Here is a 27,017-nt window from a genome sequence, read left to right on the forward strand (position 1 = left end):
GCCTATGGGTACACCTTTGGTTCTCCTTAAAGAAGGAATGAATTCTCATATACATGCACTGGTCCATGGTAGGTTTTTCAATTTTCACAGGAGGATGTCATTCTTAACCACACTTTAATTGCCTATTAGTTAAAAGATCCCGGACTGAGGGGGAAATGGAGAGTTACTAATCAATAGGCATGAGGTTTTAGTTAAGCAAAAGGAAGAAGCTCTAGAAATCTGCTGTACATTGGACCTATAGTCAACAATAACATATGGTACTAAAATATTTGTTAAGAGGATAGATCTCATTTTAAGTGCTCTTACCACAATAAAATAATTTTTTAAAATCTTTCATAAAATACAAAAATATAAGACAATCAGTGATCAAATACATTGATAAGAGGACCGATTGCTTAATATTTTATTTTTATTCCTTCATATCTTGAGGTAATATCATTTGCAAATAGCAAGACTAAGAATACTTTGACTCTTGAAAATTCATATTTGTGGAAATAAGATGCTTGTCAAGAAGCATCATTTTATAGATGGAAGAACTAGTTGATTATTCAGTCCTGGCTAATGCGATGACTTCATATTCTCTTATGTATTTTAGTGCATGTGGTATTGTTTGCTTATTCAGAAAAAAATATATATTCTACTTAAGTCTTAATAAAATAACAGCTAACAGTTATTGAGTGCCTGCTAAGTGGTTTTGATATACTTAATCATATAGTTCTCATACCACTCTCATGAGAACTCATTTCACAGGTGAGGAAACTAAGGCAGAGACAGGTTAAGTTCAAAGACATACAGTAGTAATTAGTGGATTTGCGATTTGAACCTACGTGCCTTAGGCACTAAAGTATAAGAAATTGCTTATGATGAGACAAGTATCTAATAAAATCACATTTCCTTGAAGGATTTTTAAATACAACCCATAGTAAGAAATATATTTCACTTTGTATTATACATTCTCCCTCTGCCTGTATGTTACATACTCAACAAAAGTTTCACGTAAAAACACTTGTCCTTAGGATTGGGAGTTTGGGATTAGCAGATGCAAACTAGTATATACAGGATGAATAAACAAGGTCCTACTGTATAGCACAGGGAACTATATTCAATATCCTGTGATAAACCAAAATGGAAAAGAATATGTATATATGTATAACTGAGTCACTTTACTGTACAGCAGACATTAACACAACATTGCAAATCAACTGTACTTCAATAAAATTGAGAAGAAAACACTTGTCCTTACTATGTATAAAACTCTACTATATTCAATTCTATTCCATTCTTTTTCACTAAAAAATTCTAGTTGAGGGCTTCCCTGGTGGCGCAGTTGTTGGGAGTCCGCCTGCCGATGCGGGGGACGTGGGTTCGTGCCCCGGTCCGGGAGGATCCCGCGTGCCGCGGAGCGGCTGGGCCCGCGAGCCGTGGCCGCTGGGCCTGCGCGTCCGGAGCCTGTGCTCCGCGGCGGGAGAGACCACAACAGTGGGAGGCCCGCGTACCGTAAAAAAAAAAAAAGAAAAAAAAAAATTCTAGTTGAACCCTACCTTGTATACATTTGTTTCACAATCAACTAATGGTTTGAGACCTGCAGTTTGGAAAACCACAATAAGGGACATATATAAGACACAGTAACACTAAATGAAGCTAATAATAACTAGGGATGTCATTTATTAAGCATCTACTATGTGCCAAAATAGTGTCATTGATATTTATGTGTAATAGCCTCAATTCTCATTACAACCCTGAAAAGTAACTCAATCTTTTTTCACAGAAGAAACTGGGATGAGGAAAGGTTAAAAGATTTGTCCTACAGAGAGTAGCCTGAGCAAAGGTTCCTTCCGCTAGTCTACTCTAATAATAACATTGTAGTATTATTAAACAATGAAATCCATGTTTAAAACAAGATGCAGGTCTGTATTTCACTAGCAGGAAACTTATTAAAAGGCAGTATCTAATTCACTGCTACCCAGTAGTTTTTAAAAACCTAACCTGAGAGAAACTATAATTAGGAAGGAGTGAAGAATATATAGTCTACCCATTCTTTTAGAACATGCTTACTATCATGAGTCAGATACTGTTCTAAATACTACACAATCCTCATTTAATCCTCATGATGACCTGAAGAGGTAGGTGCTGTAGCATTATCAGCCCCACTTTACTAACAAAGAAACAGAGGCACGGGAATTTAAGTCACACACCTAGTAAAAGCAGCAGAGCAGGTTTCCAGCCTAGCAGCCTTAACCTTTCATTGTGCTGTATCTCTCAAGTTCAACCTAGACCGAATCATAATGCTGACCTCCTCCCTTCTATCTCACACTATTGTTTTTGTGCATTTAGCTTTGATGTGATGTCATTGGCCTATGCTGAGTTGATATGAGGTCCCACATAAAGAACGGCACCAACATACTCAGTATTGTCATTGTTTATCATGTCCCTTATGAGAACTCAGGATGAATTCCTATCCAGTCACTATATCAGAAAGATTCTACTCTTCCACCGCTGGTTGGTGTTTATCATATAGCTACTGTGAAATGTGAAAATGACCAGTATTTCCTTCTTGTGTTGACTATTAGACAACTTATACTCAAGGATGTAACTCCTGTCTCCATATTTATTTCTTCTTCTGTTCCAACTGCTCTTGGATGCTTGCTTACTTTATTTGGTGGAAGTTGGTATAACGTCTTTTTGGAACAAAATGAGAATACATAAACATGCCTCAGTGCATATTTATGAATTATTATTAACCTTCATACAGATGAAATTGATACTAGGAGACATTTGCATAAAGTACTCAAGTCTGTAGCACATAGTTTAGCCCTTAATATTACACTGACGTATTTGTAAGCTGCTTTTTCCCAGGCTGCCCAAGTTTGTGTGGAGAAATACATCATAATTATAGTAATCATCCTAGGTTCACCCAAGTTGTGTGACCTTAATGCAATTCATGTAATCTCTCTGCGCCTGTTTCCTCTTCTATAAAATGGAAATAATATATGTACCACATAGAAGGTGGCTGGGCAGAAGAAGAGTTAATTTATGTCAAGCGCTTACAAAAGTTCCTAGGACACATGCATAATATAGGTCATCACCTGTACCGTCACCATCACGTCCCCCTCCATCTCCTACTCCTTCCTCTTCTCCTTGGATCTTGCCCATGTTGTTTTTGGAGAACTTTCAGCCCCTCTCAAAGTGTTATCCTTACTTCTAAGGGCTCCCAGTGAGGTCTCAGGTGTTTCCACTGTCAGTTTTCTCAGGTGTTTCCCCTCTAACTTACTACCTTGTTTCCCACTTCTGTCAGTGCCACTTGAGGGTTGCCCAGCCCAGCCCTTTTGTGCAGCTACTGACCCTTGTGCCTAACATGCTTCCTCAATACTGAACAACATGCAAATCTTTAACGTGTACCATCCCCTGGAGTCCTCAGACTTTGCTTCTGCATCACAACCATGACAAACCTTATCACCTCAGCTCTCGGATGCAGCGTTCCTTCTGCTGAGTTTCCTTTATCCCATCTTGCTATGGAATTGAACATGTGTCCTTGAGGCTTAGTCGAAACCAATATCCTGAACACACGCCACGCTGCCCTCTCCATCCCCTTGCCCTCACTCCTCCTCCACGCAGGAGCCCCTTCCCTTGTTCTCCTTCTGCCAATACCCATCCCTCACCAAACCCATGCAGCCATGTATGAAACCCAGCTTGGGATCAGCTGACACCCTCCTACAGATCACTGTCTGTTTCCTGTATTGGCGAGCACTCCCCACTTAGCTTGATCTCAAATTGCTTGAGGTTAGAGAGCACGTCTGAGAATTCCTCGCCTTCACAGCACTTAGTTCGGAACTGAACACAGAGGCGGTTTTCAGAAACAGTTGTTGGTTGACTGATTAATTTGCATTGGTCTTGATAGCTCCTGGCCAGACCAGAATAAGAAAGCTCTTTGGGGAGGGAAACATTGTCTCAGGTAGAGTGACCTAGCACCCCAGTTTGTTCAAGACTACCTCCATTTTAGCACTGAAAAGTCCCATGCCCCAGGAAACCCCTTGGTCCTGGGCAAACTGAGATGGTTGGTCACCTAGCTCCAGCAGTCCCCAGTTCAAACCACGCCCTTTACACTCCATACCAGATACCAGTCCTCTCATTTCCACGTCATGTGTCTGCCCCTACATCCCTGGACACACATACATACTCACATGAGTCATAGCACCATTTATCTATCCCCTGCTCTCCCAGCTTGTATCCTGTCATATAAATTAGTGGTCCACAACTGCTTCAGACTACCGACCAAAGAAAAACGTACTTGTCATCTCAGCCTCTTCTCTCAGCTTTGTGACCTCCCCACTTATCCCTCTGTGACATTCATTTTTCTCCAATCAGCAGAGAACCTGGGTAGAAACACAGTATTCTCAACTCTGAGAGGCTGGATTTCAGATATTGCTGGCTTCTGCCTTCTGAATCTTTGTGGAATGATCAGGATTTAATGCATTTTCATATATCGGGTTGTCATTCTTAGAAAGCAACAGCTGAGGAAAATCCCTGGTACATGAGCTCCTTCTACCTCATTATCTCCCCACATCCATAATTGCTTTTTTCACACTAATACCGTCAACCCTTCCACCAGCACTTGGGTCCAGCACAGCCTCACCATCTGCTCATGTGACACCAACATTATGGCCTCCCTCCATGCCTCCCTAAATGGGGCTGGAGAAGGCAGCGGAGACGGCAAGTGTGCCAGCTGGCACGAGTGACACAAACGTAGACAGTGATGAATCATGGCCCAGGACAGGGCAGAGGAAGGGAGGACACCGACGGCTAATTGTGTGTCATCAGTGCTGCAAGGCAGAGCTCTCTGCTTGTGGAAGCAGAATCAACGTGCTGTTTCTGTTCCTGCAGTAAATGCATGAGCTTCTTTTTAATATATGGTCGCAAGAGAATGTTCAATAGAAAAGAAACCTAGAAATCAAGATCCAAATTGTTCTATATTTGCTTCTGTGCATCTTGAGGATGGCTTTAAAGTGACAGGAAGGGGTTTCTGGCTGCTCAGGGGAGGAACCAAGGCCAAGGTGACTCATGCTGATGGGTCAGTTCTGTCCCGTAGGCTGTGGAAGTTCCCATCTACCTCTACCACCCTGCGTCTCCAAGGTTCTCTGTTCTTTCTGCCCTGCACTTGATTCATTCATTCATTCAGTTCTCTCTGAATGCTGTTTCCGTAGTTAAATTGGCCAAGCAGCTCTTCAAGATTTTTTCTATGTATAGCAAATTTAGATATATTGACCTTGGCTTTTTTATTGTTACTGTTGATTATGATGTATTTGATGTTAAGACAATTCTGTTTTAAAAGTTTCTATTCTTCATTTTTCTGAGTCGTCTTACATATATATATACACATATATACATATATATTATATACATATAGATCGTAGAGAGATCATACATATACATATATATACACACACACACACACACACACTATTTTGCTTTCATTTACTTCATTTTCACCTTTTTCTCTTTTAAATCGAAGTGGTAGCACAAATGTCCCCTGTAAAATATAATATTCTTCCTCAATAGAGGAAGCTAGATGCCATTTTTGTTTTTGTTTTATCCAAAAAGCCCCCATCGATCCTGCCTGTTCTCCAAGCTTATTTCTCCTAAGGGCTGATGAAGCTGAGAGAGAGAAATATGTTTCCTGCCACATGGATGAGATACAGAGAAATCAGATCAAGGCTGTGCAGGAGACAGAAACAGCCCCAGAGGCAGAGCCCCCAAACTGTTGGAATCCTAGCGTTAGCTCCAAAACATCCGGGTCAACTGGCTAGGTTCCCTCCTGTCGGGTCGACTCAATTGACTAGTGCAGCACAAAAGAAATAGAAACGTCATGGCCTTGACTTTATAAACTAGCTACTAGCAAGAGCACCAATCAGTGGGGCAGCTTGGGAGCACCTATCTCTCATTCCTATAGGAAACATCCTTATCCAAGTCTCTTCTCTGTTGCTGAAGAGATAAGAAATAAACAAAACGCTTGAAACAGTAGAGATGGCGGGCATGAGCACTGGCAATTTACACGTGCCAATAAACAACTTCAGGCACAGAGAAACACACGCGAATGTCTAGAGATTACTGGATGGTCAGAAGTTGTGCCAGGAGGTCCACTGGGGGAGAAGGGGTAGAACATGTCAGATAATGGAACAAAGTCCTTGTAGAGCCAGAAACAAGTCATGTGTGAGAGACAGTGATTGCAAAGTATGATTTGGAGCCTACCTGGAGATAAAGGTGGTGATGGATACAGCCAAAAGGTAAAGACCTTTATAACAGGATGGTGAGGCGTTTGTACTTTAGACACGTTAACGCTGGAGATACTCGAGGCTTCTGAACCAAAGAGGAAAGGCTTCTAACCAAAGAGTTAGAGAAAATGGAAGGTTGAGGGAAGTTTTTTTTTTTTTTTTGGTTGGGGGGTGCCGCACTGGGTCTTCGTCGCTGTGCGCGGGCTTTCTCTGGTTGTGGCGAGTGGGGGCTGCTCTTCTTTGCAGTGCACGGGCTTCTCATTGTGGTGGCTTCTCCTGTTGCGGAGCACGGGCTCTAGGTGCGCTGGCTTCAGTAGTTGCAGCATGCGGGCTTGGTAGTTGTGGCTTGCGGGCTTAGTTGCTCCGCAGCACGTGGGATCTTCCTGGACCAAGGATTGAACCCATGTCCCCTGCATTGGCAGGTGGATTCTTAACCACTGTGCCATCGGGAAGTCCTGAGGGAAGATTCTTAATCCAAATGACCCTTAAAGAAAATGATGCCTTCTGCTAGAGTGAGGAGGAATTGCAGAGCCAACGTACCAGAAGCAGGTGTGAGAGAGTGGGCAAAGTTCAAGGCTCTGCTTCAGTGTGGTGGCTAAAGAAATGGATATGAACGTGGATAAAGACAGATGCCAAATGGTGCCTCTCTGCATTGGAGTTGAGCTACTTTGCCTCTCCCCGTAACTCTCCACACTTTTGTGTATGATGCGATTTTGATGCTGTGACCCAGGTGTTTTGCCCCCTGGGGATCAGAAAATGTGGGATTCTTGTCCTGGGTCTAACACTAACTAGCTATGTGACCTTATGTTAGTCATTCCAGGGCTGGAATAAGAACTTGAGACTAAAACCTAAAAGATTATGGTTTCCCCCTCCCTGCCCCTTACGTACTTCCAAATAGAAACAATTTTTAAGCCATAAAGGATGTACAAAGATGCCCTACCAAGTTCTGATTCTTCTCCCAAAATGATTACTTTGATACTTTTAAACAAATCAACATTTTAACATATTTTTCCCCATTTTAGTTTCTCTGCTTTGCTGATTGTCAGTCTAAGGACATGTTTGGTTTCCTTGTTGGAAAATCCAGCTGTCGTCGGTTCTCCTTGCTGGGCCTCTGTTTTCTCATCTATGAAATAAAGATTTTAGATGGGAGGATCTCCAAGATCTTTTCCAGCTTAACTTTCTGTAATTTCGTAACCTCAAAGACCTCTTTTCTGTCTACCTTTATCACCGTCTCATCTTGCCATTTGGTGTTTCCTAATGGGAATGAGAAAAATAATGGCATTTCCATACTCGCCCAACTCCTCATACCTATTAAAGGCTACATCTAAACCTCGGTGAGTATCTGGGACATTTCTGAATCAAGTGAAAGGATAATTGTGTCCCTTTTTGTGTCCAAACCTTATAAAGGATATATGTCTATAATAAGACGTGATCATCAGTAAAGTCCTTTACTTACTGGTAGAAAGCATTTTGGAATAAAGGCAACATCTTTTTGGAAAAGGATAAAAGTTGTGACTGATATAGGATACCTGTACAGTGTTTTCACCCACAGCGGTAATTTAGGTTCTGAAGATTTCCCTTAACCTTTCTAGGCTTCAGCTTTCCTGTTTGTTCATTCATGCGTCATTTACCTGCCTCTAATACTTTATAAAAAAGTAAGTCTATCTCTAACATTTTATGAAATTGCCCACGAACAGATCTCACCCTACATCTTGCCAATTCATGTGCCACTATCCTTTGACTTTTCACCTCTGTCCTGAATGGCAGTATTGCCGTGGTTCCCATGCATCCCCTGAGAGGGGCGCAGCAGAACCTGGGTCTCTCTACAAGCCTTGCTGTGGTCTGCTTCTCAGGTGGGAGCTGTTCATTCTTTTCTGGGAGGTTTATGTAACAGATGTTACAAGGCAGACAAGTAAGCACACACTCCCTGAGCCCAGAGCCCATGGAGCCAGGCACGCACACACTTGCCAATACCAATACAAGGAGAGCTGCTGGGTGATGGAGGGAGTGTGCTCTGAGGGGCGGGCGCTGCTCTGAAGCCCTGCTAATGTCTCTGTGTGGCCATGCTGTATTTTCAGCTTGTCATCATGGCTGGGACAGTGCTGCTTGCCTACTACTTCGAATGCACTGACACTTTTCAGGTGCATATCCAAGGATTCTTCTGTCAGGACGGAGACTTAATGAAGCCTTACCCGGGGACAGAGGAAGAAAGCTTCATCACCCCTCTGGTGCTCTATTGTGTGCTGGCTGCCACCCCAACTGCTATTGTAAGTACAGAAAAGGATTTCCTTCTCTACTGTTGGATCCTAAACAACATTTTCTGTCTGCTTTTTCTCCTCTTTCCTCTATTCCTGGGCGTTCACCAGCAGCCTTATCAGGCATGCCCTGTTTCAGCCCAAACAGAGTGAGTAGAGCTGTGCATAAAATCTCATTAAAACAGGTCTTGTCTTTTATAGGTGGCTTTTGCTTTTTGGTTCCTGAATTTAAATATATATACATATATATTTTTAAAAGAATGTCTGAATGTCATACGTATATATTTTTTAAATGAACAGGCCTGAGTGGCTGCCAGGTTAAGAACAGCTACTGTACTCTTGAAAAAATATGCTGTGTGTTGTGTGTATTCAGAAGAGGTCTTGAATGTAAATGCTGGCCTTGATACAAAGCCTCAATCAGAGTGGAATAGAATCCCCCAGGCCTGTATCTCTTGCTCTTCTGACTGAACTTCCAGAGAGGCCAGAGATGAAAGAAACCCCTTGACCTGAAGTTTGCTGTGAATTGTTCTGGGCGGCTCTGGCTCTGCTCACATTACATCACATTCAATTAAGTTGCAAATTTACCTTCATTGATTGCATTCTTCTCTCTCAAGAGGCAAAAAGAAAAGTGGCAGACAGGCCTCTTGGAAGACTATTTCAAAAGCGTAAAGCTCATAGATCCGTATTGTCTGGTAAAATGATTTCGCATTTAGACATCTTAATTTGATTTTAAAAAAATGACTTCGTGTTTTTAAATAAACATTTCTGTGTCTGAACATGCTACAACGTCAGATTATTTGGGACGTAATTTCAGTTATTATTTCCTCCCTTTCTCCGCCAAAGCTGCCTCCCCCCCAACTCTCCCTCCTCCCCTCCCTGCCCTCTCCCACTCCCCTCTCCTTGGAGCAGTAATAAAAATACCGACTGGCACGCTGAGGAATGTACTGATTGCTCAGACATTCAGTTCGAGTATTGTTTTCTATGCAAATGTTTTATTTGCTTTAAGATGAGAAGTAGAATAGAATTGTGAGGAGGAAATAATATGGACATAATGAGTCGTAGTACTTTAAGTTCATTTTGATCGTTGATCCTAGACTTGACAAGTTCCCCCTCAAATAATAAGGCTACGCCGTAGGAATTAAGGTCAGCAGTGATGAAACGTGATCTATCACAGTGGTTAAGAACACATGCTTTGCAGTCCGACCTTCCAGGGTTCACATCCTGTCTATATGACTTCAGGCAAGTCACTCTGTTCCCTCCCCCCAAAATGGGAATAACGTGACCGCCTATTTCACAGACTTGTCAAGACCTAAATAAGACGCTTCATACAAATGACTTGGCACAGCGTCTGTCATGGACTAAATGGTTCGAAGTCGGGGAAACAAAGAACCTGGCTGGAAACCGATCTTTACCGTCTTCAGGATCACAGACCAACTTCCTCTCCCTGCAGAGAAGGAGATTCCACTGAAACCCTGGTATCACCTCCTCTTTAGAGTGATGGGGGATGTGCCGTCTCCCAGAGGAAGGCTGATCTCCGTGTTCCTCTTACCTTTCCCTTTTCCTTTCTCACCAGCCCAAGGACTAAGAGAAAGCATAAAAGACACCCTTCTAAGTACCTTAAAAGGTGACACACTTCACTCCTCAGAAAAAACCTGGAGGCCACATTGGGTTCTATCTGTAACCGTTTAATGGCAGCTCTACCTAGTCCTAGAATTAGTCTGGAATCAGGTCCTGGTTTCTTCCTGTCCCATAAACATATCATTTTCTCATGTACTCAGACATAAATCCCTGAGTGATCCATTGACTGACTAACATATTTTCCTCTCTTCTTCCCAGTCCCAGGAAACATCATTGCCTAGGTTCTCTTGCAATTACTTTTTGTAATTATAGTTTTTTCCCTCAAAAAAAAAAAACAAAAACACTTAAGGAAAGCAAGGGAAACAGATCAATAAAAATTATGAAAAATCAGTGAATCAGAAAACAATAGGATAAATAAGTAAAATGTACAACCCCCTGGTTAGTCTAATATACGAAAGGCAAAAGTTAAAAAAAAAGAAAGAAAGAATATATAAGCAAAAATATATAAACCTTTAAAGTCTACACTGTAGTTTTATTTAAACTGTATATTCAATTCTATGCCAATACATGCTTACTTCTCAATAAAATTGATAATATTCTATGAAAAGATAACTTACTAACAACAATGCCTTTAAAAATGTAGAAAAGCTGAATAAATGAATACAAATTTTTAAACATGTCTAAAATTTATTGCACAAAATAGTACTGGGGACACATAACTATAGTACAAATTCCTTCAAACTTTCAAGGGATAGAAAACCCATAGCTGGGCTTCCCTGGTGGCGCAGTGGTTGAGAGTCCGCCTGCCAACGCAGGGGACACAGGTTCGAACCCTGGTCCGGGAAGATCCCACATGCCGCGGAGCAACTAAGCCCGTGTGCCACAACTACTGAGCCTGCACTCTAAAGCCCGCAACTACTGAGCCCTGTGCCACATCTACTGAAGCCCACGCGCCTAGAGCCCATGCTCCATAGCAAAAGAAGCTACCGCAATGAGAAGCCCGCGCACCCCAATGAAGAGTAGCCCCTGCTCGCCGCAGCTAGAGAAAGCCCGCGCGCAGCAACGAAGACCCCACGCAAATATAAAAACCCAGCCAAAAATAAATTAATAATAAAAAAAGAATAACTATTTAAATGGTTCCAGAGCCTTAAAATAAGTGGAAAGCTTTTCAATGCACATTATGAGGTGAGAAAAATATGGATTTCAAACACTTAGAAAGTCTACATACACACTCACAAAAGCATCCTCAATTAGGAACGTTGTTGCAGGCAGATAGAAAAGGATTGATAGATTTGTCTACCTGAAAATAAGCATTTCTACCAAAAGAAAAAGTAAATAAAGACTGCAAAACAATTTTGCAGCATGAGACTCCAATGTAAATATTTCTAATACTTAAAAAGATGAGCTTCCCAAAATAAAAATGAGAAAGGACAAAAATAGACAATTAACAACAATAAATTGACTGTATGCATATAAACATTTCTAAACTCATCAATTATCAAAGAAAAATTACTTTAAATACAGTATTTTTCCAAAATAAGTTTGGCAAATGTTTTAAAGTTTAACCCGTGTTGTTAAAGGTGCAGATACTTTCATACAATTCAAATGTAAACCGACATTTTCTTTCTGAAGAGCAGCTGGTCGAGATGTACTGAGAGTTTTATAAACTTCAGACCCAGTCATTAATTCCATGCCCTGAATTTATGTTAAGGAGATAACCAGAGTTTTATATAAATACAAAGATTTGTATATAGGGATGTTCATGTCAGTGATAGTTTTAAGAGTGGAAGGAAAACTTGGCTAAATACACAGCACTAGAGGATTGTCTAAACACATTTTGGGCAGCCATGTTTCTGAAAAACCTCTAATAGCAAAGAAACGTGCTTGTGATTTAGTGAAATGATGTTTATGAAGGCTAAAAAATTGTATATAGTATTGCAGATAAAAGTTTTTCTCTTTTATAAGAGAATTTGGACTTCCCTTAGTTTTCTAGCTCTGTTTCCTTAGAAAAAGATATGTATCAGCTATGTTACTAGGCAAAATTAACCCCTGATTGGTGAACTGCATCTGGACTCAGAACTATAACTACCTGAAAAGGTGCCATGCTGTGACTTCCAAGTACAGTGGCTCTGGACACTTGGCATGTCCAGTGTGGGAACTTGGAAGCTATGTCTGTGGAGTTGCTACACCATATATTGACTCCTATGGGACATGATGAGTCTTTTAAGCTGGTGGCTCCTGCGTCCTCTGATATGTCTGCAGTCTCCTTGCAGCTGAACTGTTCTGGACCACTGCAAGGGCATGTGCTAAAGAGCAGCATGTGATGCTGCCCTGTTGGCAAGCTATTGTTCCTCCAAGTGGACCAGTGCCAGATGAAGCATGTGGTTGTCTGTGGGTCTGAATATTTAATAGACCCTAACAAGACAGCATGTGTGTTACAAGTATAATCCCAAATTTATAATTACACATAAAAGACTAGTAAGAAATAAACTAAAAATGTATAGCTGTCATCTCTGAGTGCTAATGGTACAGTCTTTTTTCTTCTGTGTTATATATACGTATGTTTAAATTCTACATCCATGCAGTATTTTCAAATTGAAAGATATATTTTTAAAATATTCCAGTGCTTCTGACATAATTATGAAATAACCAATCTTTAATAAGACTTGAAACTAGCAATTCTAATAAACAAAAACACACATGGCCAAAAAACAAAACAGAACTTTATGATGAATTTTCTTTTCTCTTTGGGTAAAAATGATAGATCTTTCATTTTAAGAGTTTCAGCAAAAACTCTTCTTCCGCCTACAAATTTTGATCACATATCTTCCACCAGTTCCTTTTCCCCAAAGGACACAAACTGACATGGGGTCAAATGCTCTGATGGGAAGCCATGGGGATATGGCCGATGGATAGTGAACTGAGTATTAAGGACCTACAGTTCTACTCTAGTTTTCAAGTATGGAACCCTGAGTCAGCCGTTCCATTCCTTTGCTTCTCTGGGTGAAAAATGTGACCAATAATGATGGCAGCCCTCCAAGATATGTGCTGAGGAATATTCCATAAATGATGATGGCAAGAATAACATCTTTTAATTTACTTGTATTCTGCAGTCCTTGCCTACTTTATCCTCACAGCATCCCAGTGAAATAGAAAAGAGACATCCCAAAGAACATAGAGAAAGTTTGTGGACCAATTCCCCTTTTTTTTTTTGAGGTACGTGGGCCTCTCACTGTTGTGACTTCTCCCGTTGCGGAGCACAGGTTCTGGACGCGCAGGCCCAGCGGCCATGGCTTACGGGCCCAGCCCCTCTGCAGCATGCGGAATCCTCCCGGACCGGGGCACAAACCTATGTCCCCTGCATCGGCAGGCGGACTCCCAACCACTGTGCCACCAGGGAAGCCCCCAATTCCCTTCATTTTTGACTCTGAGTTCGTTCAGGGGGCCAGTTGTTAGCTACGTTACTTGTAACTTGAGACTTAGCTACACTAAATGATTTGCTGAAGGTCGCAGTTAGTTCTGTATGTAATCGGACAGGTACCCACCCATTTGGTTCTACTTTTATGTTCCTCCCGAATGAGGGGCATTGCTAGGAACCAGCGCTGATTACAGCTGATGGGTTAATGGCAGAGAGCTGAGTGACCTTGAAACCCTGCTGTGGCGCTTGATCTTCCCCCCAAGACCTGAAAATAAGTGAGCAACAGCGGGACAGAGAGCAGAACTCCCCAGATGCTCAGGGACGTCTCCTGGGAGCAAGGAGCCGTGTTTACTTCTGCCCCTTCCTGGAGAGACATGGTGTATCCTAAGCAGTCTTTCTTGGGCCACTTGAACACGGATCCCAAGTGCCTAGCTCAGCACACCCCCTGCCCCTGAGTGTGCATCCTTCATTATCCTCACACTGCAGTCATCCTGTCTCAGGCCTGATCTGTCAGGAAAGGGAGGAGTCCCAGTTGTGGCTTTGCCCCCAGTAATTGTGTGACCTCTGCTAAGGCATGTTCCCTCTTTGGGTTCGATTTCTCATCCGCAAAAGGTGGGGTTGGGCTAAATGATCTCCAAGATCTTTTTGGTTCTAATATTCCTTGAGAGATGAAAAAAGAACCTTCTAATTGGAAGACTCCAAATGTCAGATTCCCAACTCCCTAGGCTCTCTTGACTTTCTTTCGGGAGTTCAATCTGTGCCTGGCCAGGCGTTTCACAGAATGGCAGTGTGTGTGTGTGTGCGCGCGCTCCTTCATAAACCCATTTCCTATTTTCCCTGTAGTAGAAAGAAAGCAAGACTCCTCGGGGTGACTTATGTGACACAAACTAATGGCAATTCTCAAAAAAGGTAGTTCAACCTGGACTCATCCTTGGTGCTCTGTGTATTCTCTAGCACAGGGGTCCCCAAACCCCAGGCCGTGGACAGTATCGGTTGTCAGCCTGTTAGGAACCGGGCCGCACAGGAGGAGGTAAGCGGAGGGCAAGCCAGCGAACCTTCCTCTGCCGCTCCCCATTGCTCACATTACCGCCTGAACTTCCCCCCCTCATCCGTGGAAAAACTGGCTTCCACAAAACTGGTCCCTGGTGCCAGAAATGTTGGGGACCACTGCTCTAGCACATTAACCACAGAAAAACCTACCACCCTAAACTGCCGTGTGTCTCCAAGAATGGGTGGTGCTTGCAGGGACACACAAGAGAGACATGAGGGAAGAGACTGCCGTGGGTTTGACCTGTCATTTCCTATTTCTCCTTTTGTGCTTCGCTGTCAGAAAGGATCAGCATCATGTTGAGGCAAGGCCACACAGGGGAAAGCTGTACAGGGACTTAGGAAAGGTTAGAGCTTGGGGGATTTATTGTGTCCGGAACGATTTAGCCAAAAGTGTTGGCCACACGTCCAAGAAACCGCAGGGTGCATTCTGACCAATGTGGAAACCCTGGCTAACAACTGCCTCCGGCCCCCTGAATAAACTCTCAGACTCAGAGTCAAAGGCAGAGAGCCTGTTTGGAGAAGAGGATTTAACCCGGTGGAGAATCTGATTGACCCTTATTTTATCTCAGCCCCAGCACCCCAGGCATGAGAAAATAGCTAGTAAACCTTTTTTTGGCCTCACAACAAAGTGATGGGAGTATTTAGAACTGAAGCAGCAGAACGTCTGACACCCAGCCTGAGAGAATTGACACAGCTCACAGTTTGTGTGCAAGTGTGCACGCGCACACACACAAGACTCATCTAGAATTTGCTGGGAAAGGAAGAGACAAGCGTAATTTGATAGAAAGGCACAATCTGGAGGAAACTGCGACTCTTCACCTGGGGGTTTGTGGGCCATAAGCTCTGCAGTGAATACAGAAGCTCAGTGCACAGCGTGGATCAGAGAGTGGGCCCCGGGTAAATGCACATCTGCTGCCTGGCTGGCGAGGGACGCAGCTGCCAGAGCAAAGGAGACAGTGTGGGCGCCTGTACTGAACAGCCTCATCTGTTGAAACCCCTTTTTAACACTTCATCATTCACATCTTTTTCCCTTTTGTACATTATCTCATGACTTTTTTTTTTTTTTTTTTTACCGTGAACACATTTTCTTCGTTGCAAATGTACTTAGTCATTACAATTGACATTTTTTTCTGGGAAAGGGTTATAGATAGCCTCATTAATTGTTGTGGATTTCCTATTTACTATCCATGCGGCAGATGAATGCTCCAAATTCCCTTACAGATTATTTTTTCCCTTAACATCGTCCCACGGAGAGACTTGCTTACCACCTTTGAGATGCCCCTTTTAAGGATTGGTGAATAGATGATAGTGTTAGGAGCTTTGAGAATTTGTTTCTTGAAAAGACTACTGTTTGCCTAAAATTGTGTGATGGTCAGTTTACTTGGTGATCACAATGCATTTTAGTTTTTACTAAGAGCAGTATTTTAGCTAACTCATTTTAAATTCCCATTTCTCTTGCATCCACCGTCCAGAAAGGAAGAAAAAAAAAAAAAGGGCTCAAGAGAATACCCTGCTTTGGAAATGTAGCATCCCACCTTGGTGTTGCATTATATAGCAAGTGTCAACTTAAGAGCGTTTTGAATAGGTAGATGCCACCCCTGGATTAAGACCAGTAATGACGCTGCAATCCACAAAACATTTATTATGTGAGTTGCTGAATGATTTCCAAAATGCCATCATCCACATGCTTGATTCTATTGAAGCGTTCAGCTTTGAAAGGCACAGAAGTGTCTAGAGCTGAATTCCTTTATTTACACTTAGCTGTGATAAAGCAGAAGTCAAGAGTTCTTGAACCAAGCACAGCTCAGCAGGTCAGAGGACCAGAACCTCTCTGCACATCTGGGTTGTCACCGGCACTCATCAGGAAAGATGAAAGCAGAGCATTTAGACGTCAGCAGCCAGGACTGGCAGCATAGTCTGGACGTTTAAAATCCCCTGGGTCACTTTTAAACAAAATCTACGGCAAAAACCATGCCTGCCTTTCTTGGAAACGCTCACGAGTAAAGAATCTTCCCAAGGAGGATATTGGAAGCATCTAAAAATCCCTGGGACTGAAATCTCTGAAGCTACTTAGACATTAATATTGAGAAGTATGCAAAGAACCCTCTCCTCTTCCTCAGAGCATGACACACAGAAATCCAGGGAGGAGCTACTAGCCTCTGCTGTCCTTAGGCACACAGGTAACAGAGGTATCAGGCAATGTGACGACTCTGGAGCAGGCTGCGTCCACTTTGCTTTTAGGGAAGATTACTTGGTGAGGGCAAAGCCCCCTGGGATTTTAAAAGTGAATGAAGGCTGAAGGAAGAAGCATTGCAAGAAACTACACTGACCCTGGAGAGCTTAACCAACAGGAGAGAAATTAAAGCCCAATTACATGATTTCAGTTCCCTTAATCAGCCCTCTCTTGTCAGTTCCTATCATAAAGGCAAAGATGTTGGAGCTGGAAAAGCAACTTAAAGTTCTCCTAGTCCAACAGATAAGAAACCGACAGATGAGAAACTAGGCCCAGAGAGGTCAAGCAAGCGGTCCAAGATCGAACATCTGGTTAGGGGCAGAGCAGAGCTATGTTTTCTTAATCCAGGACAATTTTTCAAGCAATTTCAATACACATTCTTGCCTAGACCGACCAGTAAGTGACAGCAACAAACATTCTTTGAGCACCTATAGATGTTTTGACATACATTTCCTAATACTCTCAATAATTTTCTGATATAGTTACTACCCTCATGTTCAAAGTCATGAACAAAAGAAAAGCAGAAGCTCAGAAAGGTTCAGTTACCTGCCCAAAGTCACATCAAGAAGGGAGGGAGCTGAGATTTCAACTCAACAGCCCACATTCAAGAAACAGCAATGACTCTGATATTGCCAAGTACCAGCGCTACAACTAGCATATGTGTGAAGCCAAAACATATATTCCAGGAATTCTAGACACCTTTATGATGACAGCCACATAGAACATGCAGTGAGTCCCCCTTACAATATGAAATTATAATACATCTTCCAGTGACTTTTTCTGCAGATTTTATATTTTGAAATCTGAACACTATCCCCTAAATATTTTACATTTATATCACTTATTTATGACTTATCAGATCTCCTTTAAAGATTGTAAAGAAGTGAAGTCTGCAAGATAACACACCAAACTGATGTATTATATTCCAGGGTTATTTGCTTATTTGCCATTTGGGTTTCCATATTTGAAAGACAGATTTATCAAGTTATCCTCACTAAAAGTATATTTACTGTTATCTAAGTGTCTTAGGTCATGTCACTTGTGATTATAGCCAGCATAGCTGGGGGATGAGAGATGCACCAATGGAATTCACTTGCTGTTTGTTCATGGCCAGGTCTAGAGTTTGGCCTTGATCATTTCTCACCAGAGGGTATGCTCATTTGCTATGAGTGATAGGATGCTTGTTAGCCAACAATTTGAAAGGCCATAATAGGCAGGACAGCCAGGGCCAAACACATGGAGAGTCCCACATGTCCCAGCTGCTCTCTGAAAAGAGTGGTAGATAAAGGCAGAGTGTGTGTGGCAAAGATACAGATGGAGGAACCCAACCATTGCCAGAACCAGAGTCATAAATCTGCCAGTGGGTAGACGGCTTCCAACATCGGCTGGGGCCAGGCAGGAAAGAAAAGAGACCCCTACCTTTATCAAGCAGAATCTTCCCTCTCTCTCTCCCTCTCTCTCCAAGCAGAATCAGGCCCTGTATGAGACTGTGGAACCCAGTGGATGGAGAAATAGCACCCTGAGTGTGATCAGAGAAACACAGTGAAATGAACATCCATGAAGCCCATTCGCTGAGATCTAAGAGCTGGATTATTTTATCAGCAACTTTTATGTCCATCACAGTCTGAACTGGATGGACCAGGAATACTGTCCTACCTTGAAGTTATAAAATTACCCCCTTCCTTTCTTCCTTCCTTCCTTATGTAAACATTATTACTTAATATACTCAAAGTATTATGTCAGTAATTAGATATATAGGTTAGCATATATCCTTGCTCTGATTTTTTTATTTTGTATTTCATACCTCAATTGTGACTTGAATATTGTTGACCAATAGTATCAATTCTTGTTTTTGGTTTGTTGATTTTTGTTTTTTTTTATTTGGCTGCGGGGATCTTTTAGTTGCGGCGTGTGGGATCTAGCTCCCTGACCAGGGATCAAACCCGGGCCCCCTGCATTGGGAGCATGGAGTCTTAACCACTGGACCACCAGGGAAGTCCCAATAGTATCAATTCTTATACTGCTTATCACCTTTGACATGAGAGTCTTAGGACATTTTACTTACGGATTTATTTGAGCCCCGTACCCTTTTCACATGACACGTTTTGTTTGGTGTGCCTCGGAGTGATTTTGTTTAGATCTGTGTGTATGTGTGCACATGTGTATTTTCTTTTTTTACATCTTTTTTGGAGTATAATTGCTTTACAATGGTGTTAGTTTCTGCTTTATAACAAAGTGAATCAGTTATACATATACATATGTTCCCATATCTCTTCCCTCTTGCGTCTCCCTCCCCCCTACCCTCCCTATTCCACCCCTCCAGGCGGTCACAAAGCACCGAGCTGATCTCCCTGTGCTACATGGCTGCTTCCCACTAGCTATCTACCTTACGTTTGGTAGTGTGTATATGTCCATGCCACTCTCTCACTCTTTCCCAGCTTACCCTTCCCGCCCCCCATATCCTCAAGTCCATTCTCTAGTAGGTCTGTGTCTTTATTCCTGTCTTACCCCTAGGTTCTAACAAGAACATGTTTTGTGTAGATTTTCTCTCACATTTTCTTGCTTTTTTGCCTCTTGTGTGAGTAGTGACAACCTTCACTAAATGGAGAACTTCTAGAATTTTCTTCTCTCTTTCTTATAGAGTAAGGGTGTTTTGGGCTTCTGAAATGGCTGAGGCAAGAATCGCTCATTTCTTTTCTTATCCCTACGTGTTTACCACTCTCCATCCCAGTTCCCTGCTTTACTTTTTAATCATGTCATTTCACAACATTACACGATATACTTACTGGTTTCTTTGTGCTCTCCCCCACTATTCTCTGTTCACAGCTACGTCTCCCATGCTAGAACAATTCCTGGCAGAATGGGTGCTGCCTCTCCAAAATTGTTGAATGCAAAATGAGTATATGAGTAAATTTAGTTTAAAAGAGATACTTTACTTTGTATTCGTTAATCCTTAATTTTTTACTATATTCCTAAGCAATACAGCAAAAATTGCATGCTTTCTGGTCCATATTGGGAATTTCCTGCAGAGAAATCTTCAGAGAAGTTAAGATCAGAGGGTTCTACCCATACATAGGTACTCTAAAGATTCAGTCTTTTATTCATTCAACAAATATTGATTGAATCTACTATATACCAGTCCCTGTTCTAGTTACCATGCAAGGAAGGGCAAAAGTCTTTCCCATAAGGACATCATAGTCAAATGAAAAGGGACATACAGACAATAATTGCAATTAATTGGGTAGATGTCAGGAGAGAGATCTGTGTAATATGTTGTGGGAACAATGACAAGGCAGGATCTCCCTTTTCCCGAGGGGACCTGGCAAAGTTTCTTTACAGTCTACCTGGTTAAACCTGTATTCCAAAACACCTGCATTAATCTGATACGCTTAATTCATTCAACATTGAATAACTACTATGTACCTTACACTGGGCTATGCCCTGGGGACATAACCGGAATAAGACATGTGGGATATCCCATAACAAGGAATGAACATGATAGCATGTAATCGTACTATCATTGTAATTTGTGATAGAAATGGAAAGGAGAAACACAAGGTAAGAGACTCACGTACAACATGAATGCCTAAGCTAGTCTGTGGGAGCAGAGAAAGCTCCCTCAGGGAAATACTATTTCCTGTACCCGACTATGCATGAATTTATCCCCATCTGTTCACTGAGATAAAGAACAGTAATGCAGTGCCGTCATTGCAGTGGGGACAAACAAAGCCCCTTGGCACCTTGCTTTGGCAGAGACAGGTCTAACGAGAAGAGAGGGAGGGCTGAGTTCTTGAAACTATTCAAATATTTTCACCTGACAGAGCATCAACTCATTGTTAATTCCAAGGGATGTCAGGCACAAAATATTCTTAGACATACATAGACAGCACCTGCCAAGGTGATCCATGCTGGCCCATCATTTGTCTGTCCGACCCTGAACTCAGTCACTTCCTGCCAACTTCCATCCCATTCTGGATTGCCCATAGTTCTATTTCCATTACACCATTCTATCTTGTACTTTAATATCATCTACATTTTTTAGTGTTTAAAGCATATTGCATTTGTTTTGTTTTCTATGTTGTCAATGTTAAACACAAATTCAACAAATATTTTACTGCATCACTGCTGAGTAAAAGTGTAGCAGTTAAGAGAAAGGACTCTGGAGCCAGGTTTTCCTGGCTTCAGAGCTAGGATTCGTGACGACCTTGTACAAATTATTTAACCCCTCTACGCCTCAGGTGTCTTATCTGTACAATGGGATAACAGTATTTATTTATAGAACACCTGCTAGAGCTGCTTCAGACACTGTCTGGCTGTGTGTGGCCAAGTCCCTGAGACTTTTGGGTTCCTCCCTCATAAAAGGAAGGGGAAAACATCTGTAGACGATTCCAGTTTTACTATTCTATAGCTTAACTTCCATCTCTCATGTGCCATTCATGACGGCATCTTGATCCATCTAAACAGATATTCTATAATGATAGGAAGAGTATAAGGCATAGGAATTCTTAAAACATTGATGAAGTTTATCTAAAACCACAAGCACACACATAGCAAAGAAGAACAATTATAAGATCACATTCTTCTGGGGAAATATTGAAATGAGGGTTCAGAAAATAAAAGTGGCATATGATGTGGTGGGAACTGTGGACTTTGGAACCCAGTTGTACTGAATACCAATCCCAGTGCCTCCACATGCCAGTTGTATGCTCTGGAGGGTAAGTTACTTAACTACACTGAACTTTCATTCTTCACCAGTAAAGCAAAGGTAATACTACCAACACTAGGGATTTTGTGACCATGAAAACTATTATGATAAAGTGCTTGACATCCAGTTTGCGATAGATGATGGTAATTATTAACTTTTTATTCACTGAAGGTTCTCAGTCTTCAGCCGCGGCAGTGTCAAAGTTGGTGACAACTTCCCTCATGCCAGATCCTTATTTTAAATGGGAATACAGTGCACTGGGTGCTATAAGCATAATGAAGAAATATAAGATATGGTCCCTGTCATCAGGAAGCTTACAATGTACACAAAGGCATTATGATTTAAATGGTAATATACACGTATTAGTTCAAGATAACAAGAGGTGCCAATCATAAAGGTGTGACAGTCAACCAGTTCAGAGTAGGAGAATATTGATCAGGCAAATGTGTTCAAATAAAGATGGTAGTATTGCCACGTAATGAAGTAATATCGCGATGGGTGCGTATAATGCCCTACTGGGCTGTCCCAGTCATTCCGCATCATTGCAATGCACACATTCAGTTAAAAATATTCAAGGGCTTCCCTGGTGGCGCAGTGGTTGAGAGTCCGCCTGCCGATGCAGGGGACACGGGTTCGTGCCCCGGTCCGGGAAGATCCCACATGCCGCGGAGCGGCTGGGCCCGTGAGCCATGGCCGCTGAGCTTGCGCGTCTGGAGCCTGTGCTCCTCAAAGAGAGAGGCCACAACAATGAGAGGCCCACGTACCGCAAAAAAAAAAAAAAAAAAAAAAAAAAATTCAAATCCAGCCTGAGTGAGCCCTATCATAGATTCTATTATTCAATTTATTATTTCAACTTAGGTTTCATATGACTTTAGAATTTAATATTATAGCCTGAAATCTATCTGAAATTATCAATTATTGCTTTCTCTAATTCTTTTGAAGAGTTAACTGCAAATTACTATTTAACTCTCCATCCCTCCAACATGATATCTTCTAATATAATTGTGAAGCCTCAGAAGTTTTGAGTTTTTTCTTAAGCTAGTGGGTCTCTTTTATCAGACAGCTATCCAACTTGACAATTCTTCAACATTCCTTTTCCAGATTTTTATTGGTGAGCTATCCATGTATTTCATAAAGTCAACCAGAGAATCTCTGATTGCCCAGGAGAAAACAATTCTGACCGGAGAATGCTGTTACCTGAATCCCTTACTCCGAAGGATCGTAAGATTCATAGGTGAGTACAAGGGCATGTTGGACTAAGCCCTCGCTTATAGGTAAAACTTACTAAACTTACTGAAGATGAACACACTTGATAAAATAACCTAAGCTATGGAAGCATCAACTTTAAAAGCAAGAGTTGTTTTGGGGATTTTCCAGGAAGTACAGAAATTGAGCCTGATCCTGGTGCCAAGCCAAATTTTTGATCCTTAAAGTGAAGCAATACTTATTAAATTGTTTTACAAATGATTTCAACTTTGATTTTTTCTTCCTACACAATACTTACCTGAGATTCCCTTGGGACATATATTTTAATATTGACTGGCTATTTCCATATACCCTTAAGCTGAGTCAGGCAAGGGGGCACAGCAGCAGGGGGCACCAGTAAAATGGACTAGAAATAATCAACTTTCCTGACAAAACTTTCCTACCCAGTAACTTTGTTATGCAGGGAACTTTAAATAAAGTATGGAAAATCTAATCCATCAGGTCTTAAAAAGAATGCCTTTCCAAAGTTGGAAAACAAATAGTTTTATTAGTGTTCACGATGAGGAATAATTAAGACGTTTTCTATAACCCTCCTTCTAGGACTTTTATAAAAATCCTGAGGGTATATGGATAATGATTATAAATATGGGAATGAATGTGTATGTGAGTAAAGGTAGGAATATAGATCTCTCAGAGTTCCTGCACGGTGAGTACTCAGTAACTATTAGTGTTCTAATGAGATCCTGCAAATACCTACTGGTCAGGTGTTCATGGGAGCCAGGATAAAACTCTGAAAGTATCAACATGGTGCTAAAACAAGCCATGATACCATTTAGAACATATGGAACTGACAACTGAGAAAGCGAGGGCCAGAACACAGCTCCTTTGCTTATCCTTAATCCTTTACTTCCTGTTATAGAAAAGGGTCGAATTTCCTCAAGTCATGAGCAAATGATCATATCAAAATCAAATATGCAGTAACTTCACACACCCCTATGTTCACAGCAGCACTATTTACAATAGCCAAGACATGAAAACAACCTATATGTTCATTAACAGATGAACGGATAAAGATGTGGTACATATACACAATGGAATATTACTCAGCCATTAAAAAGAATGAAATCATGCCATTTGCAGCAACATGGATGGACCTAGAGATTATCCTACTAAGCCAGAAAGAGAAAGACAAATACCATATGATATCACATATAAATGAAATCTAAAATATGACACAAATGAACATATCTATGAAACAAAAACAGACTTACAGACATAGAGAACAGACTCATGGTTGTGGGGTGGGGGGCGGAGGGAAGGACTGGGAGTTTGGGGTTAGCAGATGCAAACTAGTATATATAGGATGGATAAACAACAAGGTCCTACTGTGTAGCGCAGGAAACTGTATTCAATATCCTGTGATAAACCATAATGGAAAAGAATATGAAAAGAATATATATGTATAACTGGATCACTTTGCTGTACAGCAGAAATTAAACACAACATTGTAAATCAACTATACTTCAATAAAAATTTTAAAAAATATGCAGTAACTTCTAACATTGGCATGGGAGTTAGGGAAGTAGTAGAGTGGGAAGGCTAGGAAAACCTAAGTTAAAAGAAGTAACCCTTAACATTAAAATAGTCTTCGGCATTTACTGATGGTATTTGCAGAATGACCTGTGGGCGTCTGCAGTCGGCTCATTGGGTATACCCTCATCCATATGATGTCACGTCTATCTAGTCTACTCATTCCAAACGATGGTGCCTTTCAAAGACATCCAGAGTTTGGTCACCTGCTACCAGAGTGGCTTCAAGGAAGACAAGAGGAGAGGCGAGAATATTTATTATACAGAACACTGGACTAGACACTTTATAATTTCGTTTGATCCACCCAACACCCTATAAGGTAGGTTATAGTTCTAACTGTGCAGATGAAGAATATGATATAAAATGGGATAAAGTAACTGTGCCCAAGGACTGTGAGTGTGTGGGTAAGGCTAATAATGCCTGTATTAGGGATCTTCTAAGCATGAAAAATACTATGATAAAGTGCCTGACACCCAGTTTTCAATAGATGATGGTAATTATTAACTTTTAAGTTTTCATTCCATGATTTTGCTTTCCGTGGTTTCAGTTACTCACAGTCAGCCAAAAATATTAAATGAAAAATTACAGAAATAAACAATTCATAAGTTTTAAATCATGCTCCATTCTGAGTATGATGAAATCTTGTGCCATCCTGCTCTGTCGTGAATTATCCCTTTGTCCACATTATCCCACCCATCGGTCACTTAGAGGCCGTCTGGTTATCAAATCAACTGTCATGATATGGCAGAGCTTATGTTCAAGTAATCCTTAGTTTACCTAATAATGGCCCCAAAGCACAAGAGTAGTGATGCTGGCAATTTGGATATGCCAGAGAGAAGCCGTAAAGCACTTTCTTTAAGTGAAAAGGTAAAAGTTCTCAGTAAGGAAAGAAAAAAATCACATGCTGAGGTTGAACAGTAAGAACAAATCTTCTGTTTGTGAAACTGTAAAGAAGAAAAAAGTAATACATGCTAGTTCTGCTGTCACACCTCAAACTGCAAAAATTACAGCCACAGCCATGGTAAGTGCTTAGTTAAGATAGAAAAGGCATTAAATTTGTGCAATAAGATATTTCGAGAGAGAGAGATTACATTCACCTTTAATTACAGTACATTGTTATAATTGTTCTATTTTGTTATTAGTTATTGTTGTTAATATCTTACTGTACTTAATTTCTAAATTAAACCTTATTATAGGTATATATGTATTAGAAAAACATAGTATATGTAGGATTTAGTATGATCCACCGTTTCAGGCATCTACTGGGGGCGGGTCTTGGACCATACCCCCGTGGATAAGGGGGGACTACTGTAATTTATGATCCCTTGGAGAGCAGGGACTATATCTTTTTCACTTTGTATCAACAGCATATTGCAAAATGCCTGGCACATAGTAGGTTTTCCATAATTTTTTTGGAGGAGTAAAGAGCAAAAACTAAACTCTGTTAAATCATAGATTTGCCTAAAATTGCTTCCAGAAATGCTGATTCTTAAATATTCATTTGCCTCCTGTTTAATTAACTTTATTACCTCTCTTCAGCTTAGTTCTAAAAGATTAGGGTACATAAATAAGGCAATTTCTAAGAGAAAGTCAAAAGTCTATTCTGACTTTTCATATAGGAGCGTTGAAGTTGGGGGGAGGGGTCTATCTTGAGATGGGTAACTTAGTATGTGTGGATTAAATTTTTCCATAAGAGAAAAAACATACTACTTGAAGTAAAGATCCTTTATATGGAGATGTTTCCTTTGAAAAAATTAAAGTAAAATAAGGTAATAAAATGCATTAGAAACGTTATTGTAAAGGTCTTAACAGTCTTTTTATTCTAGCCCAGTAGCCACCAAAATACACACCATGCAGTTGGCATTAGAAAATAACAACTGTTTCAGCTAACTATTCTAATGAAGCTGAAATGGCATGACTTTGCTCTTGCAGTTTATGTAATTATTCTAGAACCCATTATCAACAGTGTTACTCAACAAATACAATCAGCTTCGCATTGCAAAAATAGTGGACTAGCAAAATATTTTTTAAAAAAATAATGCTTTATGCTGTCAAGGATGAGAAAAAACTTGGGATTCTAGTACAATTCTAGTGAGACTAAGTTGATATACCCTTTCTGCACAGCAATTTGACAATATATTTCAGTAGCCTTAAAATAAGCCTCCTTTTTAACCCAAAATCCTACTTCAAATAATCTTTCCTAAGGAAATGATCAGAAATGTAAATTAATTTTTATGGACTAAAATTATTTTGTCATAACATAAATTAGAAATATCAATAATATAATTTTTACAAATAATGCTAACCATCATAAGGTACAATCTCAGAAAATGGTATTCTTTAAGAATTTTTAATGAAAGGGGAACTATTCATGATATAACACTATGTGGAAAAAGTCAAGACACTAGGAACCTATGATTATTTCTAAATAAAAAGAATGCAACATGATACATATGTGTGTATATGTATCTGAACATGTATTTGTGTGTGTAAGTATTTGTGTGTGTGTACATGTATCCCATAGAAAAGAGATTGAAGAAATGTAGAAGTTAACTGTTGTTATTCCTGAGTTGTAGGTTAATAATTTTATTTTTTGCTTTTTATTCTGTAATTTCCAATTTTTTAATCATAAATGTGTAATTTTAAAATCAGTAAAAGAGCTAGACATTTTGGGAGGAGTGGCAAAAATAGAGGCTATCCCAAAGGATGGCCA

At 40.8% G+C, this 27,017-nt stretch overlaps 1 protein-coding gene across 1 annotated transcript in view; it reads left to right on the top strand.

Annotated features, from left to right (window-relative positions):
• PLPPR1 (phospholipid phosphatase related 1) overlaps window positions 1-27,017 on the top strand; it is a 121,253-nt gene that overhangs the window by 66,327 nt on the left and 27,909 nt on the right. Inside the window, exons 2-3 of the mRNA XM_019948878.3 lie at window positions 8,348-8,536; window positions 22,610-22,742. Of these exons, the coding sequence (XP_019804437.1) occupies window positions 8,348-8,536; window positions 22,610-22,742 (322 nt within the window). The remainder of the gene's footprint in view (window positions 1-8,347; window positions 8,537-22,609; window positions 22,743-27,017) is intronic.

The sequence above is a fragment of the Tursiops truncatus genome, chromosome 6, assembly GCF_011762595.2.
Source record: "Tursiops truncatus isolate mTurTru1 chromosome 6, mTurTru1.mat.Y, whole genome shotgun sequence".
NCBI lineage: Eukaryota > Metazoa > Chordata > Mammalia > Artiodactyla > Delphinidae > Tursiops > Tursiops truncatus.